The 22,835-nt window shown below is 40.2% G+C and overlaps 1 protein-coding gene across 1 annotated transcript in view; it reads right to left on the reverse strand.

The window, feature by feature from the left end:
• ST8SIA4 (ST8 alpha-N-acetyl-neuraminide alpha-2,8-sialyltransferase 4) overlaps positions 1-22,594 on the reverse strand; it is a 71,697-nt gene extending 49,103 nt beyond the window's left edge. Inside the window, exons 1-3 of the mRNA XM_069777595.1 lie at positions 22,097-22,594; positions 17,342-17,473; positions 7,328-7,585 (exon numbers count right to left, since the gene is read on the reverse strand). Coding sequence (XP_069633696.1) covers positions 7,328-7,585; positions 17,342-17,473; positions 22,097-22,209 — 503 coding nt within the window. The 5' untranslated portion in view covers positions 22,210-22,594. The remainder of the gene's footprint in view (positions 1-7,327; positions 7,586-17,341; positions 17,474-22,096) is intronic.
• Positions 22,595-22,835: the final 241 nt, after the last annotated feature.

The following is a 22,835-nucleotide window of genomic DNA, read 5'->3' on the forward strand; positions in this document are numbered from 1 at the left end:
GATTGGCCATGAATCTGTATACTTGTTAATCCTCTAACAATCTGTGCAGTTGAGGTTTACAGGTTGAAATAAATATTTAGAAACCACTCTAAAGCCCAAGCTGCACAAAAGTACTGTAAAAACATGCTTTGTTTCATTAGTATCTTCTCCTTGTAGAGCAAAGCCAAAAATATCCATCACACAATATTAACCACATACACTCTGAGAAGCCAAAAAAAGAAAATTAGATTTTTGCTGGAAGACATAACAATAAACCCCTCTGAAACTTAAGGTGTTACCTAAACTAGTACCAATAACATACACCCTTCCTGAACAGCCTGCAAGCTTTTATATTCAGGTTCATACCCAGACGCCCATATGAATCAAACTTCCAATCTTGAATTCAAAGATTCTTGACATTTTAAGAAACACTTGGATGTGAAAGTAAAATTCAAGGCTCAAATACACGGGGGAAAAAAAAGTTAAGTTCAAGGCAGCAGACAAGATATCAGCTGGAGTACACTCTACCCAGTCTATTTGCAGGAAGCACATCACCCTAATACCTGTGTATATGTAGCACATCATTTCACCCAGTTCTTCAATTAAAGGTGTGCAGCAGCAGTGATTACTTTCACATACACATACACCCAAAAAAGGGAGATTTACAAAAAAAACATGCACAAACCTTCTATCTCCCCCTGCCGAATCCAATGATTAATAAAATGCATGGATTCTCACATGTTTTGTATACTTGTTTGGCTCCCGATAAAACAAAAATTGCTTCAAATTAACTATAGGGATCTGGATTAGCAGGGAATCCCCTGACATATCCCACTTCATCCCAGTCCTTATCCTCTGCATGGCACAATAGAGAATGTCTCATGAGAACTGCAAGCTGTGTAGAGGCTCAGGTACAGCATAATTATGCATTCTATTCACACACAGGAATCACAGCTGTCTTTTAAGATGTGCCATGTAAAATATACCATTATTGACCTGATAACCCCTTTTATAACACAAGTCCAAAAGAATCCTGAATTTGTGACTCGTTTCACTTTAGTTAGAAGATACATTTTTGTGACATCACCTGCATTACTTCTTGTCACCCAAACTAGAACCTATACTAATAATTAAATTCTTTCTTCCCAGAATATTCCTTAACACCAGTGACTAAAATGCAAGTTATCCTCAGCTGACACAATACAGTGAAGTGACAGAAAATGTCTAAGTGGTATTTTAGAAACAGTGGCAAAATATACTATTTACCTCTTTATTGTAAGTCCTTGCTGCAATATTATCCATGAATTACAGAGTTTTACTGTTCTTTCCAATATGATTACTTTGACACCAAAATAAAGAAAGGAATTTCTATCACTGAAAGTTTGTTGCAGGTGGGGAAAAAAAAAACCCTACAGCAGTGAAATATTGAGAATGTAAGAAAACCTGAGAAATGGAACTTAGTACTGAATAGCTGTATCTTCGCCTTTTTATGTGAAAATCCTTCACACGTTACTGTCTATAAAGGGCATATTCTACAGGGCAATGATCAAAATGCTACAGAAGCGTTACTATTCTGATATAGAAAACTTTAGAACAGTTCTGCAATACTGTGAGGAAAGAAAGGGTTAAAAAAATATTCTTGCAACAAATTCAGGCAAAATGATAGTTTTCATTGTGTTGGAGAAGCACTTTGGGGTCGTGAGTTTGGAATGTAGAAAAAAGCAGTAGTTTGAACATTCAAAAATGGAGAACAACAAAAAAGGTTTAGACTAATATGAACATTGTCATACCTCTTAATTCAAACACACGGTCAATGAACAAATGGATTAGTGAAGCTTTCCTGCACTTGAAACTGTTCAGAAAACTAATAAATTAAAAGCTCTGTATTATCAACAATAGAAGTAAGCAACTTTAAAAGAATTTTATCCTTTTCTCTCAGGATAATTATAAAAAGAGTCAAGCTAACTCTATGTGCTCTACATTTGGATACTCATAGGACACCTATTTATTTAAGAAACCACTTTGGAATCTTCGATCATTTGCATATGGGTTTACAGAAGTCACTTCTTACTGATGTTTCCTTAGCCTTCTAAATTTATGCCCTTAAATCTCCTCCCATATCACTTACTTCAGAATTAAGTACTTTTTTTTTTAAAAAATAAGTTGCACCAAAGTTGGAATTATAAATGCTTAGGGAGGGTACCTAGTACTGTAGCCCACCAGCATAGGTAGCACCAGGTGCTTCGTACTGACTGAGCAAGAGATTCAGTTTCATAGGAAGACATCACTGTTATCAGCTCTTGTCCCATGATGGGCTGCCTGGAGTAGCGGTCATGCATTCCAGCAGCTGAAGAAGTCATGAGGTGAAGCCAAAAAGGGAAAATGTAGCCACCAGGCAGGCCTTCTCCAAAGTTCTCCTGAGGCGGAGGCCACACACGTCTAACTTGACTGGAAACACTGAACAGCTATACTGGCACTTCCCCCATTCTCAGGCACCTAAATCACTGAGCAAGAACATCCAAAGACCATGGCTGGCTGGCTTTCTTCTGCTTTCATTTAATGTTTCAATGTAGTGTAACAATTTGTAGGAAGAGACAGAGGGCAAAAATAGAGCTGCCACACCTAAGAGCTCAAAAAAGTCTAATGAGCTAGTCATGATGTATTCAAATGTTATTTTTAAGTGAAGAATCATGTTTTAAACTAAGTCTGTTAAATTGGCAACTTCGCTTTCAATAGATCTGCTGGCTTAGAGCATCCAGCTCTGCTGGCATGATGGTTATGCTCCAAGCAAGGTGTATTAAATAAATATCTGGACATAAAAGTTGATATAAGTTACAAAAAAAAAAGTTCCAGAACATAAATGTATTAATATCCTAAATCTTTCTATTCCGACAAATTTATGATTGTTTTTTCCTATCAGCTGACGGAAGAACACAGAAGAAAAAAGCTACTACCACTCCTTGCTTATATATTAATATTAGCAGAGAAATTTAAATTGTTCTCCTGAAATGAGAAACCACACCTCCATGGTATGGTTAGAAGGTCTGCCTTTTTCTTCTTCTTGAATAGATATGCTGTCTTCTGCTCATATCACAATTGCTTCTTCACAAAAACAAGACATCAGGGAGGAGGTCAAACAGATGATCCTCCTCTTTCTATAGGATAATACTTATTAAAGGACTACTAGTTTTTTCCATGTCAACTTCATAACCACAAAAATTGCCAAGTTAAAAATGAAAGTCAAAGGACATTGAAAAAATAAAAGCTGCATTTACCCAGCAAAATTTTATCAACAATGATGGCAAAAATACTCAGCTTAATTCCTAGATACTGAAAAAGTTAGCAGGAAAACACTCCAATGGGAGAAAGAAGAGTTGTAATGTATAAACTAGGCACTTAAATCCAAAGAAAGTTAGTATTCTCTCATGGCTGTTTCCTATCAGAGCAGCCCTAAGCTAGTGAAACAGCTTCACTCGACAGGCCTGTTCTCCATATAGTCCAACTGAAATGAAAGGGACTTTCCCAGAAGTAGTGTCACCATGAGAAAAAACACAAGATTATTTACTAGGTTTGGGGGGCTTTTTGTTTGTTTTTTAACCCAGTAATTCCAGAACTCTACTTGGTCTCTGCTTTTGAACAGTTCCCATCATGAACGCTGAATACCATTACTTAAAAAAAAAAAAAAAAAAAGATTTCCTTCTGATCTTTGGCATTGTTCAAATTCTGAACCCAAAGCTCAACTGAATTCTTTTTGGTACTTATTGGCTGCCAGAAGCAATGCCAGGAATCTGAAAGTTATAACTTGGCAATGTTTAGTATTGTTATTTTACATTTACCCAAAACACAGTTGTATTTTTCAGAAGTCCTATGTAACTACTATACTACATTTCAAAATGTACCACTTGTTATAATAAGTTCATCTGTTCTGTAAGATGTAACAGCTAACACAGCCCTGGCATAAGAATTTCAGCATGAGAAAGTATAGACAGTGGGGGAATAAGATGCATTGCATTTAAATCACACAGGAAGTAAGCACCATGTACCTGACTCAACAGCCAGAGAAACAGCTGAAAACAGTCCCATGCAAAAAACAGCTCCTGCAACAGCACTGTGCCATTTATACACTCATTCCAATTTATTTTATGGAACCTGAGATTTTGGAATGCTTCAGACCCTTTCTAGGTATAGTATCAAAGTGCAGCATGCTTTAGCTCACCACTACAAAAGTAGTGGAGGTGCAAGGATCAATAGTCACTTACCAGGGTGTAAAAACATAAGAGGTAAAAAGGAAAGGAATATGGGAAACAGGAAATAGTTTACAGTCAGTACAGGTTTCTTTTAATAGCAGAGTGTCCTTGCTTCCTGTTTTAACTAGATGGGTCACATTTTCTACTGTCAAAATAGGCATGACTTCACTAAAATTGTGGAACTAATCCATTTTATCCTAGCAGGAAATAGGTCCCTAGACTCTTGATTTCTGATGCTGTGAGAACAAAGTAAGGCCTTATGTGATCAAGTAATTAAAACCAAGCCACCTTAAAATTTTCAGTAAATACAGGAAATCTGCTTATGCTGACAAGATATTACCTTGCTTGCAAAACTGACCTTTATTTATCCATTTTCAGAGATGTCTAAAGAAGAATTGTATTGTTTTACTTGTAAAATTTGCTGACAGAATTATATGTTGGCTTGCAGGCATGCTTATTATTTGACTCTAGTTTCGGTGCCTACTTTTAAACATTTTTCATAATAGAAGTATTCTAATCATCCAGTGTCTCTGTTGGATCGATATTCTTTGAGAGTCACTGTTACGCAGAAGGCACTCGGTATGCTGCAATGTCTCAAAGGAAGATGAACAGTTATGAGTAACTTTGGATGACTTTCAAAGACATAGACAGATACTATCAAGCTTAAAGTGCTAGGTACTGACATTCTTCTTCACCCTTAATAAAGTGTATATTCTGTGTCTTTATCAGTTATTACTAACACATTCATACCACCTTTATAGGAGCATTAAAATTCAGGATATTGAATGTCTTGTACTGTAATGCAAATACTGCTGGATGTCTGCTGTGTCCTCTTCACTTCCACAGATCTTCACTATCGGTTTTATCATTAAATTAATGGTACTGTTGGTGTTAGAGCTAACATTAGAACTGCTGCTCTAAGAAACAACTCTCAAAACCACACACTTTTGCTTCAGATCTCAAAAAGTACATACAGTACTATTAAAATCAACTGGATAATATATTTAACCAAAATAGTATGACGTGCTTGTCACAGCACATAGGCATAATGCACTCAGCATCAGAAGATTCTACAAAAATATTGCTCATCAGCAATACACCTAGCTGCATACAGTACATAAAGTAACTGCTTTTCAGAACACCATCAGGTGGCGAGTACAATGGGTACATTTTACTTTTAAGGAAACGAGCTGAAAGCAAAGAGAGTAACTGAGTCTCATGGTACATGTTAATACCAGGATACTAATAGCAATAGAGGTGAGTGGGTTACCAAGTATGCCAGTACCATTAGATCAGGTGATTACATATCATGTTGCGTACAACTTTTTTTAAATGGAAGAAGAACAACGTAGGAAACTGAAGCTCTGAAGAATGCTTTGCCTTTAACTCGAAATACAAATTAATTCATTGCTATTTGCTTTAAACAAATGTTATGTACCTATGCACCCATCCAGACATATATAAATAAATATCATATAATTTAACCTATGCGATAATCTGTGAACTTCTAAAATATTTTAACTTTGATTTGTAAATCCAAAAATTTCACTGTACTAAAACTCTTCATAGGCTGCAGCATCAAGTATTCTATTCCCAGAACCTTACAAAGATTATTATCCTCAATATTGTCAGTCTAACTAGCTATTATACTGATCATTTTACTAGTCATACACCACTGAGATGTTTCTCCAGTCTAAATGACTGATTAGCAACAGTAACTTCCTGATGTTCCTATTAAGCTTCATCATTCTTCTTTTATTCATACACAAATCTTTAAGAATATTATCTTTGCTCCACATGGCTCGAATTAGTTAAAATCTCCTATCAGATATCATCACCTAGTTTCATGGCTAATTAAAACATGGGAAGAGCATGGAGATGACTTTCAAAGAAATTCAGCGCATGATTTAAGTAAAAGTATGTACCTTGCCTACTGAAAAAAAATTTCATCTAGAAAATCTAGTATCTAAATTTTTCTGCAGTCCTGTTAAATGAATCACATTTAATCTCTGAAAGAGTATACATTTAGCCTATGGCATGCTTTTGGTTTAAAAATGTGGTATCTATTTTTTGATTCCTTCTGCAATAAGGATGTTAATTTGAAACACTAGTGGTACAAGCAAAACAAATAAGGAAAATGAAAGAGTAGCATGTTGTTTCAGTTGCCACTTGCTAGTATACCTTTCAATAAAATACAACTTCCATGTGTGTATCCCGTTTTGATTTATGTACTGAAAACCTATAATTTCTTCTCCATATCCTTTTGATATTTTTTGCCACTATCTTTCGTCAAGAGGAGAAAAGAAAAAGCAAGTAACTCACAATGACAACTATTACTATATTGTTTTCTGCCACTGCCCTTCTGTTTTCTGCCCTTTCACCCTTCTCACACCAAATCAATTGAAACTGCTGCTTCAAAAGCAGAAGGGCCTATCTCTTGCCCGACCTTCTCTATATCCATATAATGCCAGGCTGTCAGATAAGGCCAGCTATTCCTCTTTATTTCATGTTGATATGTGAAGCCCAAAGGTATTCTACTGTGCGTGTTTGAAGAATGAACAAAAAGTGAAGCATATCAACATTTCTGTCCAAACTGCAGGGATACATTTTTAGAGCAATGTGAAGGCATTTAGATGTGTGACTTCCAATTACCTTAATGGCAGCCATCTGGTTCAACGTCAATATATCACACTGAAATTTTACCCCATGCTGCACATAAGTAAGGTAGTAATTTACAGCTGGCAATCTTTATTGGGTAAGGGCAAAGAAAGAATATTTTTGAAAGAGAAAACATTTTGCATTTATTCTACCAAGGCCTCCATAAGAATATTTATTTTGTCTGGAATAAAACCAATGAACAGCAAAAATAAGTAGCACAAACCTCTCTCCTCTGGCCCCTTGTTTTATTTTCACTGTAAAAATAATCTTCTTGTCAACAATATGGGCATGTATTTAAATTTGGGGAATCACACAGTGAAGGATACTGTTGCAGATTAATTGCAGATAATGCCTGAAATCTATATCGCAGATTAAAACACTTCTCCCCACTTTTCTCCAAGAAACATAGCCGGCTGTATCTTCAACAGCAGATGACAACTCACCTTATTACAAAGTCATGGCTATCAATCTCTTTTCCACATCCGCTGTCCAGAAGGATGCCAGAATTCCCAACAACTGCACAGGTTTTAAATCGGCGATTCTTCATTGGGGAAACTTCAGGGAGAAGACTGTGCAAATCCTGAGAAATGTTTAGGGTGCGACGTCTGTCCAGTACATAATGGATTACATCTCCTGGCTTGAAGCTGCTTTTGACCACTGAGACATCTCTTTCAGCATCCAAGAATCGAAGAATGTTCTTTCTGAGTTGACAGAAAAACATACAGATAAAACCCAACACTCACTGCTCACATGGAGTTTATCTGATAGTAATACAAATTATACAGAGCATACTACATAAAGCAGAGGGTAGATAGCGTCAGACAGACGAAGGTCATTTCCCATGCTCTGGGATGGAGTTAGAGCAAAGCCGTTAGGACAGAGTTCAAACTTTGGTTACAATATAACATGCAAATACTACAGTGACTTAATGACTTCCTACAGACAAAAGCACGGAGAGACCAAGGGAAGATAACTCTGGAAATTAGAAGGCATGCTGGTTTTGACTATTTTACAAAACTTTGGTTTAAACACATATTTGAAAAGGACCAGAGCAGTTTGTTTTCATAGAAACATAGTTAAATATATGAGGTATTTATGATTTAGGAAATAAATGCTTCACTATGATCTCATCTCTCACAAATCAGCTTGGTTCAGGAATGGCTGTGTTTTCTTACATATTCTTGTTTCACCGTAAGAATAACATATTCACTTTAGCATAAACTGGCTCCTAATTAAATGAATCTCAGCCAAAGTTATCCTAATTTACTTGAAATAAGAATATCCACAGCCTTTTGGACCAATTTAAACAAAATCAGCTTAAAAACATACTGCAAATTAAACTACTGCAGTCAAGCTGTCAGCTGAACTCACAGAAACACTTACAAACTTTACCATTGCTTTAAATCAGGTTAGTCCAATCTTTTATCTTGCTTCTCTGCAATTAATTGTTTAAACATTAGCTGGGTTCAGACACATATGACCAAGATATGAGGATTTAACATGCTACCATGGGTCAGGTGAACTATGATAATTCAACAGTCATATACTAGCAGTCCACAGCAAGTGACAGGTGAAGAATAACTGCTTGAATGTCAGCTGAGTAAGTTAAGTCATGGTAGTTGTACCTGCTTATGGGGGAGGGGGCACGGTCTAAAAACTGACACACTCTCAATACATAAGTTCAAAAAAGACACTAATGACTGCAGCTATGTAATGACTGATACCCGCACTGGCAGTGCCAAGCAGTTTTCAGTACACACTTATCCCTGGTATAAAAAGCTGGAAAGGACTCCAGGCCAGAGCTGCAGGAGCCACTGGTAGCTCAGGATTGCAAATAAGCAAAGCCTTACAAGCTTGTGTCCATCCCTGCTCTGCAAAGCATGTGAAAAAGCATAAAGATCACATCTGAATTTGAGCACATACTTAAGTACAGTACACTTATGGAACAGACAGGGAGTGCTGAGCTGGGGCAGGGTGTTAACTGTGTGTTAACTGGCATAGAAACTTTAGCCTCTGCAACTCTAACAAGACAAGAAGAAAAATAATAACTTCATGTTTTCTACTGCTGTCAGCAGGTAAGGTGGAATTTAAAACAGAATAGACATTTCGTTGAGTAAGAGAATGCTATTTTTACGTAGTAAGTTTTCAGATCAGAACTTCCTTAGAGCAGATCAAAACAGGAAAAGATAACTAGAGATGCTACTCTAGCAGTTGCAACACCCACTCAGAGGCATAAAGGGGAAATAATCCCCCAAAAGTGAAAAAGTATGAACTATAGGAACACCATGCTTGCCAGCCAGATCTTGTGTCACTGCCTCAAGAGGGAAGAATGTCTGAACCTTGCAAGCAGTGACACAAAATAGTCACCCTGGAACTGACCTTAAAAGCCATTGGGGAAGTGAAACATGATAAAAATATCCTTGTCAAGTGTTTCCTCTCATTTTTTAAACTAGGACCAAAAAAAAAAAAAAAAAAAAAGGAAAGAGTGTCGTGGGCTGTCTGTTACAGCTATCGTGTATGAATAAAGCAGCATCAGAGCAAAGACAGCTTGTGCTGAGGCATATGAGGCACTCAGAATAATGGGGCAGGATAGACAATGTTAAAATCCTGAGTATCTAAAGATTTTGGTAAGGCCAAGCAAGGTGTATCCGTAAAAGGAAGATGAAGACTCCACTTCAGCCCGTAAGTTGAATGGACTCAAAATCTCTGTGGGTTTGGTAAGCTTCATTTTGTGGGTACTCTGCAACAGATATATGAATTGCTACAAAATGAAAAAGAGCAAGGAAGAAGGAATTGCCCAATCTAGCAGTATCAAAAATGACTTAAATTCTTCATTACATAAAAACAGAGCTATCAGAGCTGTAGCTGTAAAGGATAAGATGAATGCATCAAAAATTATCAATAACATCAGCCAAGTCATCCAGAGACTCACTTCACACGCACTCTGATGTGAGAAGTGGTGACCACTACTGAGTCTCAAAGAGCAAAAGAAATCGTGAAATGTACAAAAACCTAGGGCTCTGACTAAAAATAATCATGTGATCACCAGAAGATTCACTTTAGTAATCAGCACCCACCCTGACACCTAGAACGAATGGGCCTAATACTGTTTCTGTTAGCAAACAACTAGCAACATTTATGCATGGACTGCGTATCTTGCGCATTATTGCAAAATGTAAGAGGAAGGCAGTGAAGTTATGCAAACAGTGCCAAAAAAATAAATGTGCCTTGGCTTCCATTATTAATTTGGTTACTTACAGTCAAAGCTTATTTATCTATGTGCTTACATATGCTTATAGAAGTCCTCCAACGAGTTTCAAGTGGACCTGAATTAGATTCAGATAATCAACCACTTAATTAACAGAGCTGAAATTTCCAAAATGTCCAAGAAATTTATTTTTCAATAAAATTTTGAGATGGGCAAAAGTCACTGAATCTTACCATCTTCTCACATGTTTTAAAACCTTTTCTTATCTGAAGTTGTCAGTAGCCTATTCAATTAAATGTATGCACAGGTATTACAGTACACATAAGAATCATTGTATAAGAGATGTTTAATAATGCTAACATTAAAATATTTTAATTGATTCATCTGACTGTATCCAGATATCTTTTAATACTGAAAGAAAGATGATTAAGAATGCAGAGTATATGCTATTGTTTTAAGTTCCTCTGTGCTACTGACTCATCTGTACCATGGGGATAGTAGTACTTCCCATTTCCGTATAAGTGCTAAGAGAAAAAAAATTTACTACGGAATATTACAAAAACTGAGTACATACATGTACAGAAAAGTACATACATGAGTGTCTGTCAGTCTTGATGCTGGTTAATAATAACTTTTTTAAACCTCTGTTCTGTCCCACAAAGAGCACTGACAATAGCGCAACAAGGTTATTCTGATTAAACAGACATGACAAAATTTTTTAAAAGTGCTAATACACATCCAGCTGCATATACAATTCAAAAGTAAGCTCAGTTAGAGGAAGGAAAAAAACAGCATGATTTTCAGTCAAACCTTGAAGTAAAGGTGTTCTGCAACCTTAAGCTAAAATGTGTAAATAAACTGTTTTATTTGAGGTGGTCTTCAAGTTTTGTTTTGATGAAAACTGTATCTGGGGTGTGGCCTGAGCCCTTTGTGGGCAGGTGAGGCAGATGTGGCTTGCTTTTATTTGAAGCCAAGCAGCTGTTTGCAACATGTTTACAGGACTCAGAGAAACATGGTGTCACAATCTGTGGTTGACCTAGGGTTTTTCTTTGATAACCAGAAACAGATGTTCATAATACTTAAATACCTACTACAACTCCCAGTTATCTGATAAAGTACATGTAACAGACAGCATTGTCTCTGAACAGCTTTCCAAATGATATAAATATGTACTGATCTGAGGCAACATGGTGACATTTTTTTACTTAAGTGCATTTTTCTGGTTTTATTTTGCACTGTAGTCTTTGTACTACACAACTATTACATAATGGCAAACTCTCCCTCATCTGCCCCAGAATTCTGTGGATTAAGGAAAGAAAATAAATCACTCCAACATTTGACTTTTAAGATTACAAATAAATTTCTATTTTTAGACATTGTCAAGAATACCAAAATATGACCTCCAACACTTTTCCCAGGAAAATCATTCCTTTCGAGCGAGGCAGTGCCAGAAATCCTCACTGCTGGGGCATCTGGACTTGTCTGGACCCCAGCCATGAGGGGAAGTCCCTAAGTGCATCCTCAGTATCCAGGAAGGTGGGCTAGCTCACCAGCAACCACATTATTGGAAACAGAGATGGACTAAGTGATTACCTAGTCCACATTCTGCCCCCGCTGAAGATGTGTCTTTATCTACATCACCCCCAGCCTATGTTTATCTAATATATTCCTAACAACCTCCTGTGGTGGGGACTCAGCAAACTCCCCATGCAGTCTGTGTCAGTGCTTCCCTAGCCTTACTGGCAGCACAATATTCCTTGTGCTAGCTCAGATCTTTCCCACAGCAACTAAAGAACTGTTCTTGTTCCTTATACCTTGCCGGTGGAAGACAGACTATTCTTTACTCTTGGCAATAGCCTTCATTTACCTCAGACTAAGAAGCCATCCAACTTTTTTTTTAACCTTTTTTTTTTTTAAATGGACAGGTTGTGTGTTGTAGATGACCCCTCTTGTTGCTCTCCTGCAGACTTGCTCTGACTGATTCACACAGGTCTTTAAACAACTTGATTTTCTAACCCTTATCAAGTTCTGACTCCGCTTTGCATTCCCCAGTTGGAAGGCAGAAGGCAGCTCTCAGCCTTTGAAATCACCAAGGACTACGACCTAGGTAAAGCATTCTTTTTGCCAGCTAAATTGTTTTAATTAAAAAAACAAAAAGACAAACCAAATACAAACTGTGAGGCAACAGGAGGTCACAGCCTGCCCTTGTAGATGGCTACAGCATCTGTTGGCCTCCTGAAGAGGCAGTGGAGACTGTGAGTATATGCACCTGTGTTGGGTTTGGCTTGAGCCTGGGTGAAAGGGAGTTTTAAGAAAACCTCTTCAAGGAACGCAGCATTTAGAATCATAGAATAGTTTGGATTGGAAGGGGACTTGTCCAATCCCTGATTTGGATTTGTTAAAAAGATGCCTAACTGCACCTAACCATGGAAATGTTCCTGGCATTGCCCTGCCCATGGAGGACCACACAAACAGAAGTGCCATATTACCAGAAGTTGCTGTCTGGCTCTGTCCCCATTCCAGTCCCTCCCATGCTTGTCAGGGGACCTCACCTTCCCTTGACCAGAAGGGTCACTTCAGTAGCTGAAGCAGGTACTAATTGGGCACTAATCTTCAGTGGGCATGCAAAAGGAAAAGAGGGCTTTTAAATAGCGCGTGACTCAACTACTGCTTATCATATGAAGGCCAGCCATGTGCCAGCTTTGCATGAAGTTAAGCAAGATAGAGCCAAAAGAAAGGAGTCAAAGGAGTTAATCATCCCAATTGACAGTGAACACTGATTTTCAGTTGAGGCAAGGGTCTAAGGAGGCAAAAAACCCTTAAGCTTTGTTATGACTAAAGCAGACTAGAGAGCCCCCGTTTGCAGTCTTAAGAGACACAAAAGATCTGAAGGCAACAGTGCAACTGACCCCAAAATGTTGATCCAAAAGCTTCAGAGCAATTGTACACCTCCATTGCCAGTTCAGTATTTACTGCTTGTACTTCAAGGACTTACCATAGCTGTTTCATATTAACTTGAAAGATAAACAATCATAATAACCTGAACCCTTCTAAGGAGGAAGTTGCACTTTTTTTTTTTTTTTTTTTTTTTAATATGATGCTGTTAACATCTTACAAGTTCTCACACTTTTCTGACAGGAAATTTCCACTCATCAGCTTGTCTGTTACATTGCAAAGAAATAAATACATCCTCAACACTTTTTTTTTCTTTTCCATTTTGCCTTCCTGCAATTCAAAACCTTCATCTGCTTCTTCCAACATAAACGCCCACATTTAATCAAAAATAAGTGGAGGAAGAAAGTCACACACTGAGACCTCAGACTGTAGTTCATTTCACAGAGGTCACAGATCATGCTGGCATCAGTCCTGTGTGTAACTCTTCCCCAGACAGGTTTGTACCGTCTCAGCCACATCTCTCCTTTCTGAAAGTACGGCCTTCAATACAACTGAAATTTCCTAATTTCCATAACTGGAAAGCCTTCACACTGCTACAGAGACTAGAAAGGACTTAAGACACAAAACCTTGCAGGTGGTGGATTCTCTCTCTTCTTCAAGGCTGAAATCATTCAGACAGAAGGGGAGCCAAGCAAGCAGTCTTCTTCCCTTAGGCACAGGAATTACCAATTATTTTTCAAAGAAGTTGTCAGCAATCAGAAGGTAACATCAGCTGGAAAAACCACTCTCCCACTAGAAATCATGACTGGCAAGACTGTAAATTTGCTACAGTCTCAACTAATTAATAATACCCATCATTTCCACCTCAATCACAGAAAGCCTAGCTCTTTCTTCCAACGCTTGTTTAACATCTCCAGAGGGCTGCTGCCCTCCCAAAAGAGCTGCTACGCTCTCTAGACTGCCTCTTCTGGCTGCAAAGTCCCAGAAAGTATCTTGTGACACCAGAAACGCAGCGGAAGCTTTTCATCCTCCCACTGAGTCCTGATAAAGGAGCTTTTTCACTCACTGACTCCTATCTGAGCCTGGTCTTGCCAAGAATTCATAGCACCTTTGAGGCTGACAGACTGGTCACTAACCTGAGCAAAAATAAGATGGCCAGAGATGATGCCCATGGTCAACAAAGCAAATAGGAAAGCATAATATATTCGAGCTGCCAGCCAACCAGGTCCAGACACACCACTGATCAACAGTCCTCATACAAAGCAAAACTCACTAACAAATAATTTCTACATTTCAAAATTGCAAATGTGGGTGTCAAGCTGATGTAAGACACAAAAGTAGCTGACATTTATGGGTGATTATAAGTTTTATGAAATGCCTTTCTGCTGTACACTAATGGTTTCACAAATTATTTCTCCACTGCTAAGAACTGATAACTTTTTATACATTATTCAACAGGCACTATTTTTTTTTTGTTTTTCTCTTACCATTATTTGCTATGGTCAACCTCACACCACAAGACCACCAGTGTTCACACTAACAGTTGCAATAATAGAGTATGAATCATCTTCACGGTCTACACAGTGCATGTAATGTACTTTGGAGGGCTGAACAGTTAGTTTAACCATGAGAACACTCTAGGAGATTGCTAGACACATCTGAAGTTAGTCCTTATAGGTCCATAAGTGTGAAAATATTTACAGCTAAGATGCTTCTTACTGCTGTGACAGGGAAGAAAGGTATACAGCAAGCAGCCTGTAAAAGTGAAAGAAGAATGCACATTGTTTAGTCAGCATCGGAAGGGAACACATATCACAAGTGGCTGCATGTGGCTTCTTCAGGGAAAAGCATGGCAAACTTCCCTCCCTCACCGCTGAGTACCATAACTGAATGTGCTATGCACATTACCAAAGAGGACTTCTGGAAAGAAATGACTGGCTGGTAGCAGTAATTCCTTTCATGTAGTTTATGTCAAATTTTAGCCCTAAGTCACATTAATCTAAAATCTTTCACCGTTTCAGTGAAAACACCTGCTCTCTGCCCTGGTGTTCATGATGGTAGCCATTTCATCTCAAAACAAGACTAGCAATGTGGACATCTAAATAACCTCAGCTTGATGCTCTCTCCTGTACAGAAAATCTTTACACTGATAAAGTGGAACTTTTACTGCTTAAACCGGTGTAGAAAACACATGTTTTTCTTCCCTGTACTACTGAGACAAAAAACATCCTTCACTGTACAATTTTTAAAAACCACCACATAATCACATCATGATTCTTAAGACCACATCAGCGATTTCTAAAATGAGAGAACTTCCCACCCCAGCCAACACTAAGGAAAAAACTGATGTTGAAACTCATGATTTCAGTAGATTGAGATGATACACGTCATGACAGGCTTAAAAAAAATCTACAGCATTCTCTGCTGTTTTACCGCTTTGTCTGAATGATGTCTTTTACTTTTTAAACAGGTAAAAAATGAGCATAACCCAAGCTTAATTGTATCTCTTAATTTTAATCAAAAATTTATTACAATTGTTTTACTTGTTAGTTGTTTGGCTTGAGCAGCGAGGTGTATTGGTTTTAAATGGTTCTGAAAGATGACAATTTTTCAAAAAAATAGCTGAAAAGAGTTATCTGTCTCTACTTACAGTCATTCAATGGCGTCCAAACCAGTTTACTTCACAAGTAAAACAGTGTGCTATTTTCTACTAATTGTCAGAAGCATAATCTGAAATTTCAACAGTATTCTGCTGAAGTTACTCAATATTTCTCCAACTTAAATCGTCAACTATATGCAAATAAATTTTAAATACTGTTACTGATACAGAAAATCTGTTTACCTTTCCTAGACTACGTTGGAGCAGAACTTAGCCTTTATGGAACAACTACACTGGTCAAACAGGCTGCATCTGAACAGATGGTCCTGGAAGAAATTCCATTCCTGAGCTGCAACTCAGCTGCATTTTAGGGCGACCACCAGGTCCTCACCAGTAGGAAACTCAGGTGCCTACGGAGCAGCCCAGTGCGTGAGGGTCCCTTAGTATAGGCACTCAGGGAGTGGGGACTCCACAGAGCAATTGCCAGGCAGCTGAGACACAGCTACAGGCTCCAGAGTACTAATATGCTGCTTACCCAAATCCTGCCACTTTCCATCCCTGACGCTCTTCCTCAGCTTTCGCAGCGGGGCTGCACTATGTTCGTTATAGCGCAAGACTTCCAGAACATCAATCCTTTACTACAGCTTTGTACGTTTCTGAGCTACTCGTATCTTCTGCATGTTTTAGAATTAGGGACATAAAATAGCAGTCATTAAAAAAACCCCTAAGCTACTCATTCAGAGAAGCCATGCTTTCATACGTGGAAACACTGCCTGTTTAGGGATTTTGTAAGCTGTCCTTTAATTACAAACAAAAAGGCAGAAAGGGAAATGACATAGAAACCACATTTTAATTAGATCAAATTCCTATTCAAAATCTTAATATTCAGAAAATGAAGCCCACTCTGCTATGTGATTGCTGCTAAAAATAGTTATTTTCTATAATTTTGTGACACTCCTAGCCCTCCACACTGCCAACCCATGCTCCATAAGCTTCTCACTGGCCATCTTCCTGATTAAGACAGGGAAGACACAATGTCAATACAACACCCTAAGAGGCTTCTGATTTCTCTTCTCTCAGGCCCCAAGGTGAGCAGACCTACTGTAATTACTAAGACACATTAGAACTATCACTCACTGTAACTCTGCTGCTGTGTTTCCCCCATCAGCATGAGCCTAAGGCTCTTTTTAGCCTCTCTGATTTCAGGAAAGAAAACTGTGTAAGATATGGGTATTGTCAACATCTGACTTGTGACTTGGACTTGCCACAGACAAGGTTTGATTCGAGCACCTGATGTCCTAGCTCTTGACTCCTACCTCTAAGTTGTCTGCCTAAGCTCCCTTTGTAGTTAAGGGAGAAAAATTAGTTCAGGGTACTTGCCACCTGTTCTATTTCAGACCTTTAGGATGAGAGGAAAACATGTCCTGAAAGTGCCAGTTTCTCACCACTAACTGCAAGAGAGTTCTAGACAACCAGCTCAAATGTGGACATGCATAATGTAGATACTGACTGCGTGGGTCTGATTGACACAGCCAGATGAAAACATTTTATTTATTCTTATGAAGGATGACTTGACTTTGGAGTCTAACGTAATTTTGTTGTATTTAACACTGAACCCTAAATATGTACAGTTATAAAACATCCACCTGCAACTATAAATCAAATTACTGTTTTCCAGACCAGAAGAATTATAGGCAGCATGAAATGTAAAGAATTATGGGTAATATGAAATGAACTGCTTTTTAAGACACTCACCTTATTTCCAGTACCAAAGAAGAATTGATTTTCCAACCTTCTACAGCATGCTGGAAGATTGAGGAGCCACCCTTTCGAATTATCTTATCAGAGCTATTGATCATTGATCTACTTAAACTCAGTTCACCATCTCTGCAATGCAATATAGAAAAGACACAATTACATCAAGGTTAACTCTAGCTTTAAGTAATTTACATTACAAGCAACAGTGATATTGCCTTTTATTCACAACAAAAAGAAGCAATTATCTCTCTGCTTGCCAAGGCAAATAAACTGTACCTGTGAGAAATCTATAGGACACCTATATCTAATACCTGAATATGCAATTTAAGAGCTTAAATATGTTTATATTTGTAATGAAATAGACTTAACAAAAATCACAAGCTCCAAATTGTGAACCTGGACCAAACTTCAGTATGTTTGCGAGGCAAGATCTGCACTTCTATGTTCCAAAATTCCAGGACTAACTACTAATTGTTAACTTTCAAGCCTTCGCCCAGCAACTGCTCATGTTCTACAACAACGGCCTAATAGACTCCCTTTGCCTCCTACTGATACTAAAAGACTTTCATGCATGGAATTCTGGAGTTTAATGGCATACAAAAAACAGAATTTCCTCAAGATGTCCTCAAACTTTTGTATGCACACGTCCAAACAACACTTTTGTATGCACACGTCCAAACAACGCCAGTTGTCTTACCCTCTTCATCAATCTTATCATGTTCATAAATTTTGATAAGGTAACCTTAAAAAAATAAAAAAATACTCTAAGCTGTGGGTGATGACCACTGAACATCTCATGAGGTATCATAATGTTACCAGTTGCAATATTAGCCAATAAGTCACACAAATGTGACAGAGAAGCTAAAATACTACAAGGACAACTTAAGGCATTAGGTCTAAAATGTGTTTTTATCTCCGTATGTTTCCATTCTCTTCCATACTGTTCCCATTTAGGTGCTAGAGCAACATTCAGCCGAGTTCAAACATAGCTGTTAATCATAAATATATCAAAGTTGTTGGATATAACATTCTACCATGTAGAATGTCTTGTATCTCAGCAGTATATATAACAGTAATATACAGAAATCTCTTTATCTGTTAATTAAGTGTGCTCTGAAACACTGCCAATGACAATACAAGCTAAGTGAAGTTAAACAGAGCTTTTGACCACTAGCCATTCAACAAACAAAATGGAAAAGATGTGAGACTGTAAGCTTTCTAGGGAATCACTGACTCTTGTTCTCCTGTGGCCTTAAGTTCTTAAAACAATTGGATCCTGGCCCTCACTAAGAGCTACAGCAACATTACTGCTGTGTATATATACACACACATGTAAATATATATATATATAAAAATTATTAATATTTGGTAAATTATATAGCAGACTAAACTCAACTAACCTGCAATGGGACATTAATTAAGCTAAATTAACAGAGCTGGTAACATGTAGTCATTTGCAAAAAGTGCTATGATTGCAAAAGCTCCTGTAACAAACCAGTATTGCACACTTCATCAAGAACAACCCAGCATCACTAGTACCGCTCTCCCTCCCTCATCCCTCTATGCCAACACGCTGCAGCACTGACCTGGCACTGACTGACTCAGAGGTAAGACTGCCACCTACTGAAAAACCTGCAACTTCAAGCAATCGTGTAGGTACAAGATCTGTATGTAAATTATCCCAATCATGCTAACTTGAGGGCATGGGAGGATGCTGCAGAAATCCCTAAATTCAATAACCAGAATGTAATTAATACTTTTTTCTATTTTAAAATTCCCTAAAAAATTCCCTAAAAATTTTCCATAATGGTTGTAAATATATTTATTACATATAATTTCCTATATATATTTTCTAGATGCATAGCGTGCATGCATCTAAAGGAAAACTACCAAAATACATCCAGGTAAAGTACTTAGTCTAAAAGTACTTCAGAGACCTCTCCACTTTATGCTGGGTTAAATGTTACCCATTAGACACTTTAACAGTGACACAGCTGACAAAACTTAGCAACAAAATATGCTGCCAACACCTAAAGCACCATAGCATTTGAAATGCGGTTGCCTTCCATATTCACAATTTACATCTGCAGTGAGCTATATAGATTGTACAGTAAAATAATGTTAAATTATGTTCACATGAGCTAAAAGAAGGTCCTAGGCACTCTGTGTTAAAGTTCTACTATAAACACAAATATGTTCACTTACATGCTCCTCTCCCTTTTATTGGTATTGTTTTATTTAATTTGCACTTACAGTAATATTACATAAACTAACACATAAAAAGCTAAATTTACTCCAGAAAATTCTTCACTGTGTAAAAACTGTGAAATAAATTTGGGCTACTTTGTACCTTCTAGAATCACTGCAAATCCTCTCTGATGTAAATGAAACAGTTGCCGCTGTGACAGCAACTTGTGGATGACAGTGTGAACCTTCACTCTGAATTATCTTGCCTTGGTGACCAACCAGACCAACCTGAAGACAGTTCATTAAATACAAATAACTGTCCTCAAGCATATTCTGTATCAGTAGAAGATAACACTGTTTAAGAAACACTGCATTACCCATAATATGTGTCTCATCACTTGCTTAATCTTCAAAGAGATATTACTGTCTAGATAAAGAAGGGCATGCTTTCACACTTACTGTCCTAGCAAACTCTGCTATGAGAACACAGCTGATTTAAGGTTTATCACATACTTTGGAATTGCACATAGTCCATTTTGGAACATCTGGGATTTACCTGCAGTGTCACTAATAGCCATAAAAATGGGCCACCTCGTACATTCACAGTTCTGCATTACTGGTACTTCTGGAAGTAAAACATCCCATGGAAAACTGACTTTGCTTGCCCATGTGGCCAGTCACAAATAACCAAATGGCATGAGCCCTTCCTTCAGGAGAAAGGCAAGTATAACATCAACAGTGGCAGCAGATACTAGCAGTACACTTAAGGTTTTCTTCCCCTGCTTCATACAGTAATGGATGGGATAACAGGCTGGGAAAAGAAACTATATTCCAATATCCTTAACCAAAGTGAGTAGCAACATACTCCACAAGAAGCCTCACTGATATCAAAGAAGTAGAGATACCAGTAAATGACCTGGCAGAAGTACATTACATCTATATTTTTAAAGTGTTGTTAAGGACATAAATATTTATGGCTAAATACATTTACTTTCTTTCATTTAATATTAAATCTTCAGTTCATTTTAGTACCTTTTAAATGGTGTCAAACAATGCATCATAAGCTGGAGGAGGCTTTTTTTGCAAATACATATGGATTCTACCTAGTGACTAATTTCTGAATCATTTGTTTTCACATGTATTTTTGCACACCTACAACCCCAAAATTTTACACTTCTGTACATCTCCTAAGTAGGCAGATACCACAGCATCGCGGCAGAAACTGGTCTGGCACCCAGGCGAGAGGGAAAGTTACCAGCAAATCTTTAATACCAACTGAAGCAAACATCACATCATTAACCACGCGCACACACACAGGAGAGGCCACCCCCTGCTCCCGGGAGGTGCTGGGGCCACTGCTGGCCAGCTGTGCCCAGCTGCCTGTGCCCTGCTCCCACATCGGCCTGCCTGGGCAAGGGCCGGCAAAGAAGGATGCACTTTCTGCCTTTAACTCTGGGGACCGTGAGGTCGTAGGGGGGGCTAAGTAGGTTGTAATTGCCCCAGCTTCCTACAGGCCCCTATAGGCACTTACAACCTCCTTACGCCTCCTCCTCAAATTAAGGCAACAGTTTACACCAAAGCATGAAAATCTGCTGTGAATGCATCTCCCCCCAACTCCATTGGCACAAGCAAACAGAAAGCGTGAGCCCCTTCCCCGCCTTTGCTGATCTCACTAAGCTACCACGGAATTTACGTACCCCTCCTGTTAAAACAAAAAATTATACCCCTCGAAGGAGAAACAGGCTTGGTTGAAAACCCAACATCTTGACAGGATTGCTGCAAGTTGAGAGAAAAATGAGGAATACAGGCATGCACGTACACAAACACAATGCACGACAAAGAGAAAGCTGAGGTGCCAACAGAAAAATGGCAAGGGACTTTTCGCCTTTTATTCTGAACCTAAGACAGGCAGGAGAGCGAAAATACGCAACAGAGGGTCTCAGCAAGGAACCAGAGTTTCCAGCGGAGCAGCCTCGGGAGCTAAGGGGGATGTCCCACACACTCTCAGAGCAAGCATCCCCAAAGAGCACCGAAGTTAAACACAGCTCCCGGGCAAACTTCAAGGACGGAGGCAGTGGCCACCCGCAGCCACCAGCCACGCCGGCACGCTCGCCTCTGAAGGGCTCCCAAAGCAGGACAGGAGGCACAACGCACTCCGACGGCTGCCGCCGCCACCTCCAGCCACGCCGGCCCTCGGGGAGCAGCCGCGGCCAGCTCAACTTCCCCGGCGCGCCCTACTACTGGGGCTGGGGGGCAGCAGCACCAGCCGCAGCCCCGGCAGCGGGCAACCTCCGTCCCCGTCCCGCTCGCCCCCAGCCCGCAGCCGCTGAGCTCCGCCAGCCAGACCCGCTCGTAACCCGTCCCGCAGCGGTACCCCCGCCCCGAACGCGATCTCCCCAGCGAGAGCGCCAAGTTGCAGTGGCACCGCAGGGGAGCGGGTCTCGGCCCGGGGGTCGCCGGGGGGGCCTGAAGACCCGGGTGGGGCCGCGTAGAGGACCTCAGGCAGCAACATCCCCCCCCGCCACCCCCTCGGGGAGCCCTCCCGGCGCGGCGCCCCGCAATTACCCGGCGAGAGGTGCCTCCTGGCGCTCCTCGGTCCGCGCTATTTCTTTCGTCTTATAAAAGATGAGGAGGAGACTTATCGTGCACACAGTCCACCTCTTCCTGACTGAACGCATGTCTTCTGCGAAACGCGGTCCCCCTCCCCCTTTTCCTTTGTTTGTCAGGGGTGTGCGGAAAAGAACTCCACACGCGGCACGAATTGCCGAAAACACAGTCAATTTTTTTTTCCCGAAATAATTAAAGAACAAAAATAAAAACCAGGCAGGCGCAGACGCTGGGGGTTGTTTGGCGTTTAGTTTGTCTTTCTTTCACCCTGTCCTCCCCTGCCCAGGAGCCAGGCTCGCAGGCGGCGGCTGGCTCTCCTCGGCCGGGCGGACAAGTCCGTGGCGGCGCCCCCGCCGCGCGCCCGCCGAGCCGAGCCGAGTCGCGTCGCGTCGCGCTCCACCCGCCGCTGCCGCTCCGCTCTACCTCCGGCTCCACTGCGGCCCCGTAGCGATCGCGGCGGCGGCGGCGACGGCTCGGGGAGGACGCTGGCGCCGCCCTCCCCGCGGCGGGGCGGTGGCGGGCGGAGCGCGGCCAATGGGCGCCGCGCGGGGGCGGGCACCCGACACCGGCCCGGGGCGGCGGGCAGCGGCGGCGAGCAGTCGTGGCCTGGGGCCGCGGGGGGGGGGGGCCGCGGGGGGGAGCGCCGCGGGGCGGGAGCGCGCGGGCGGCACCCGGTGGGCCGAGGCGGGAGACCCCC

The sequence above is a fragment of the Haliaeetus albicilla genome, chromosome Z, assembly GCF_947461875.1.
Source record: "Haliaeetus albicilla chromosome Z, bHalAlb1.1, whole genome shotgun sequence".
Taxonomy (NCBI): Eukaryota; Metazoa; Chordata; class Aves; order Accipitriformes; family Accipitridae; genus Haliaeetus; species Haliaeetus albicilla.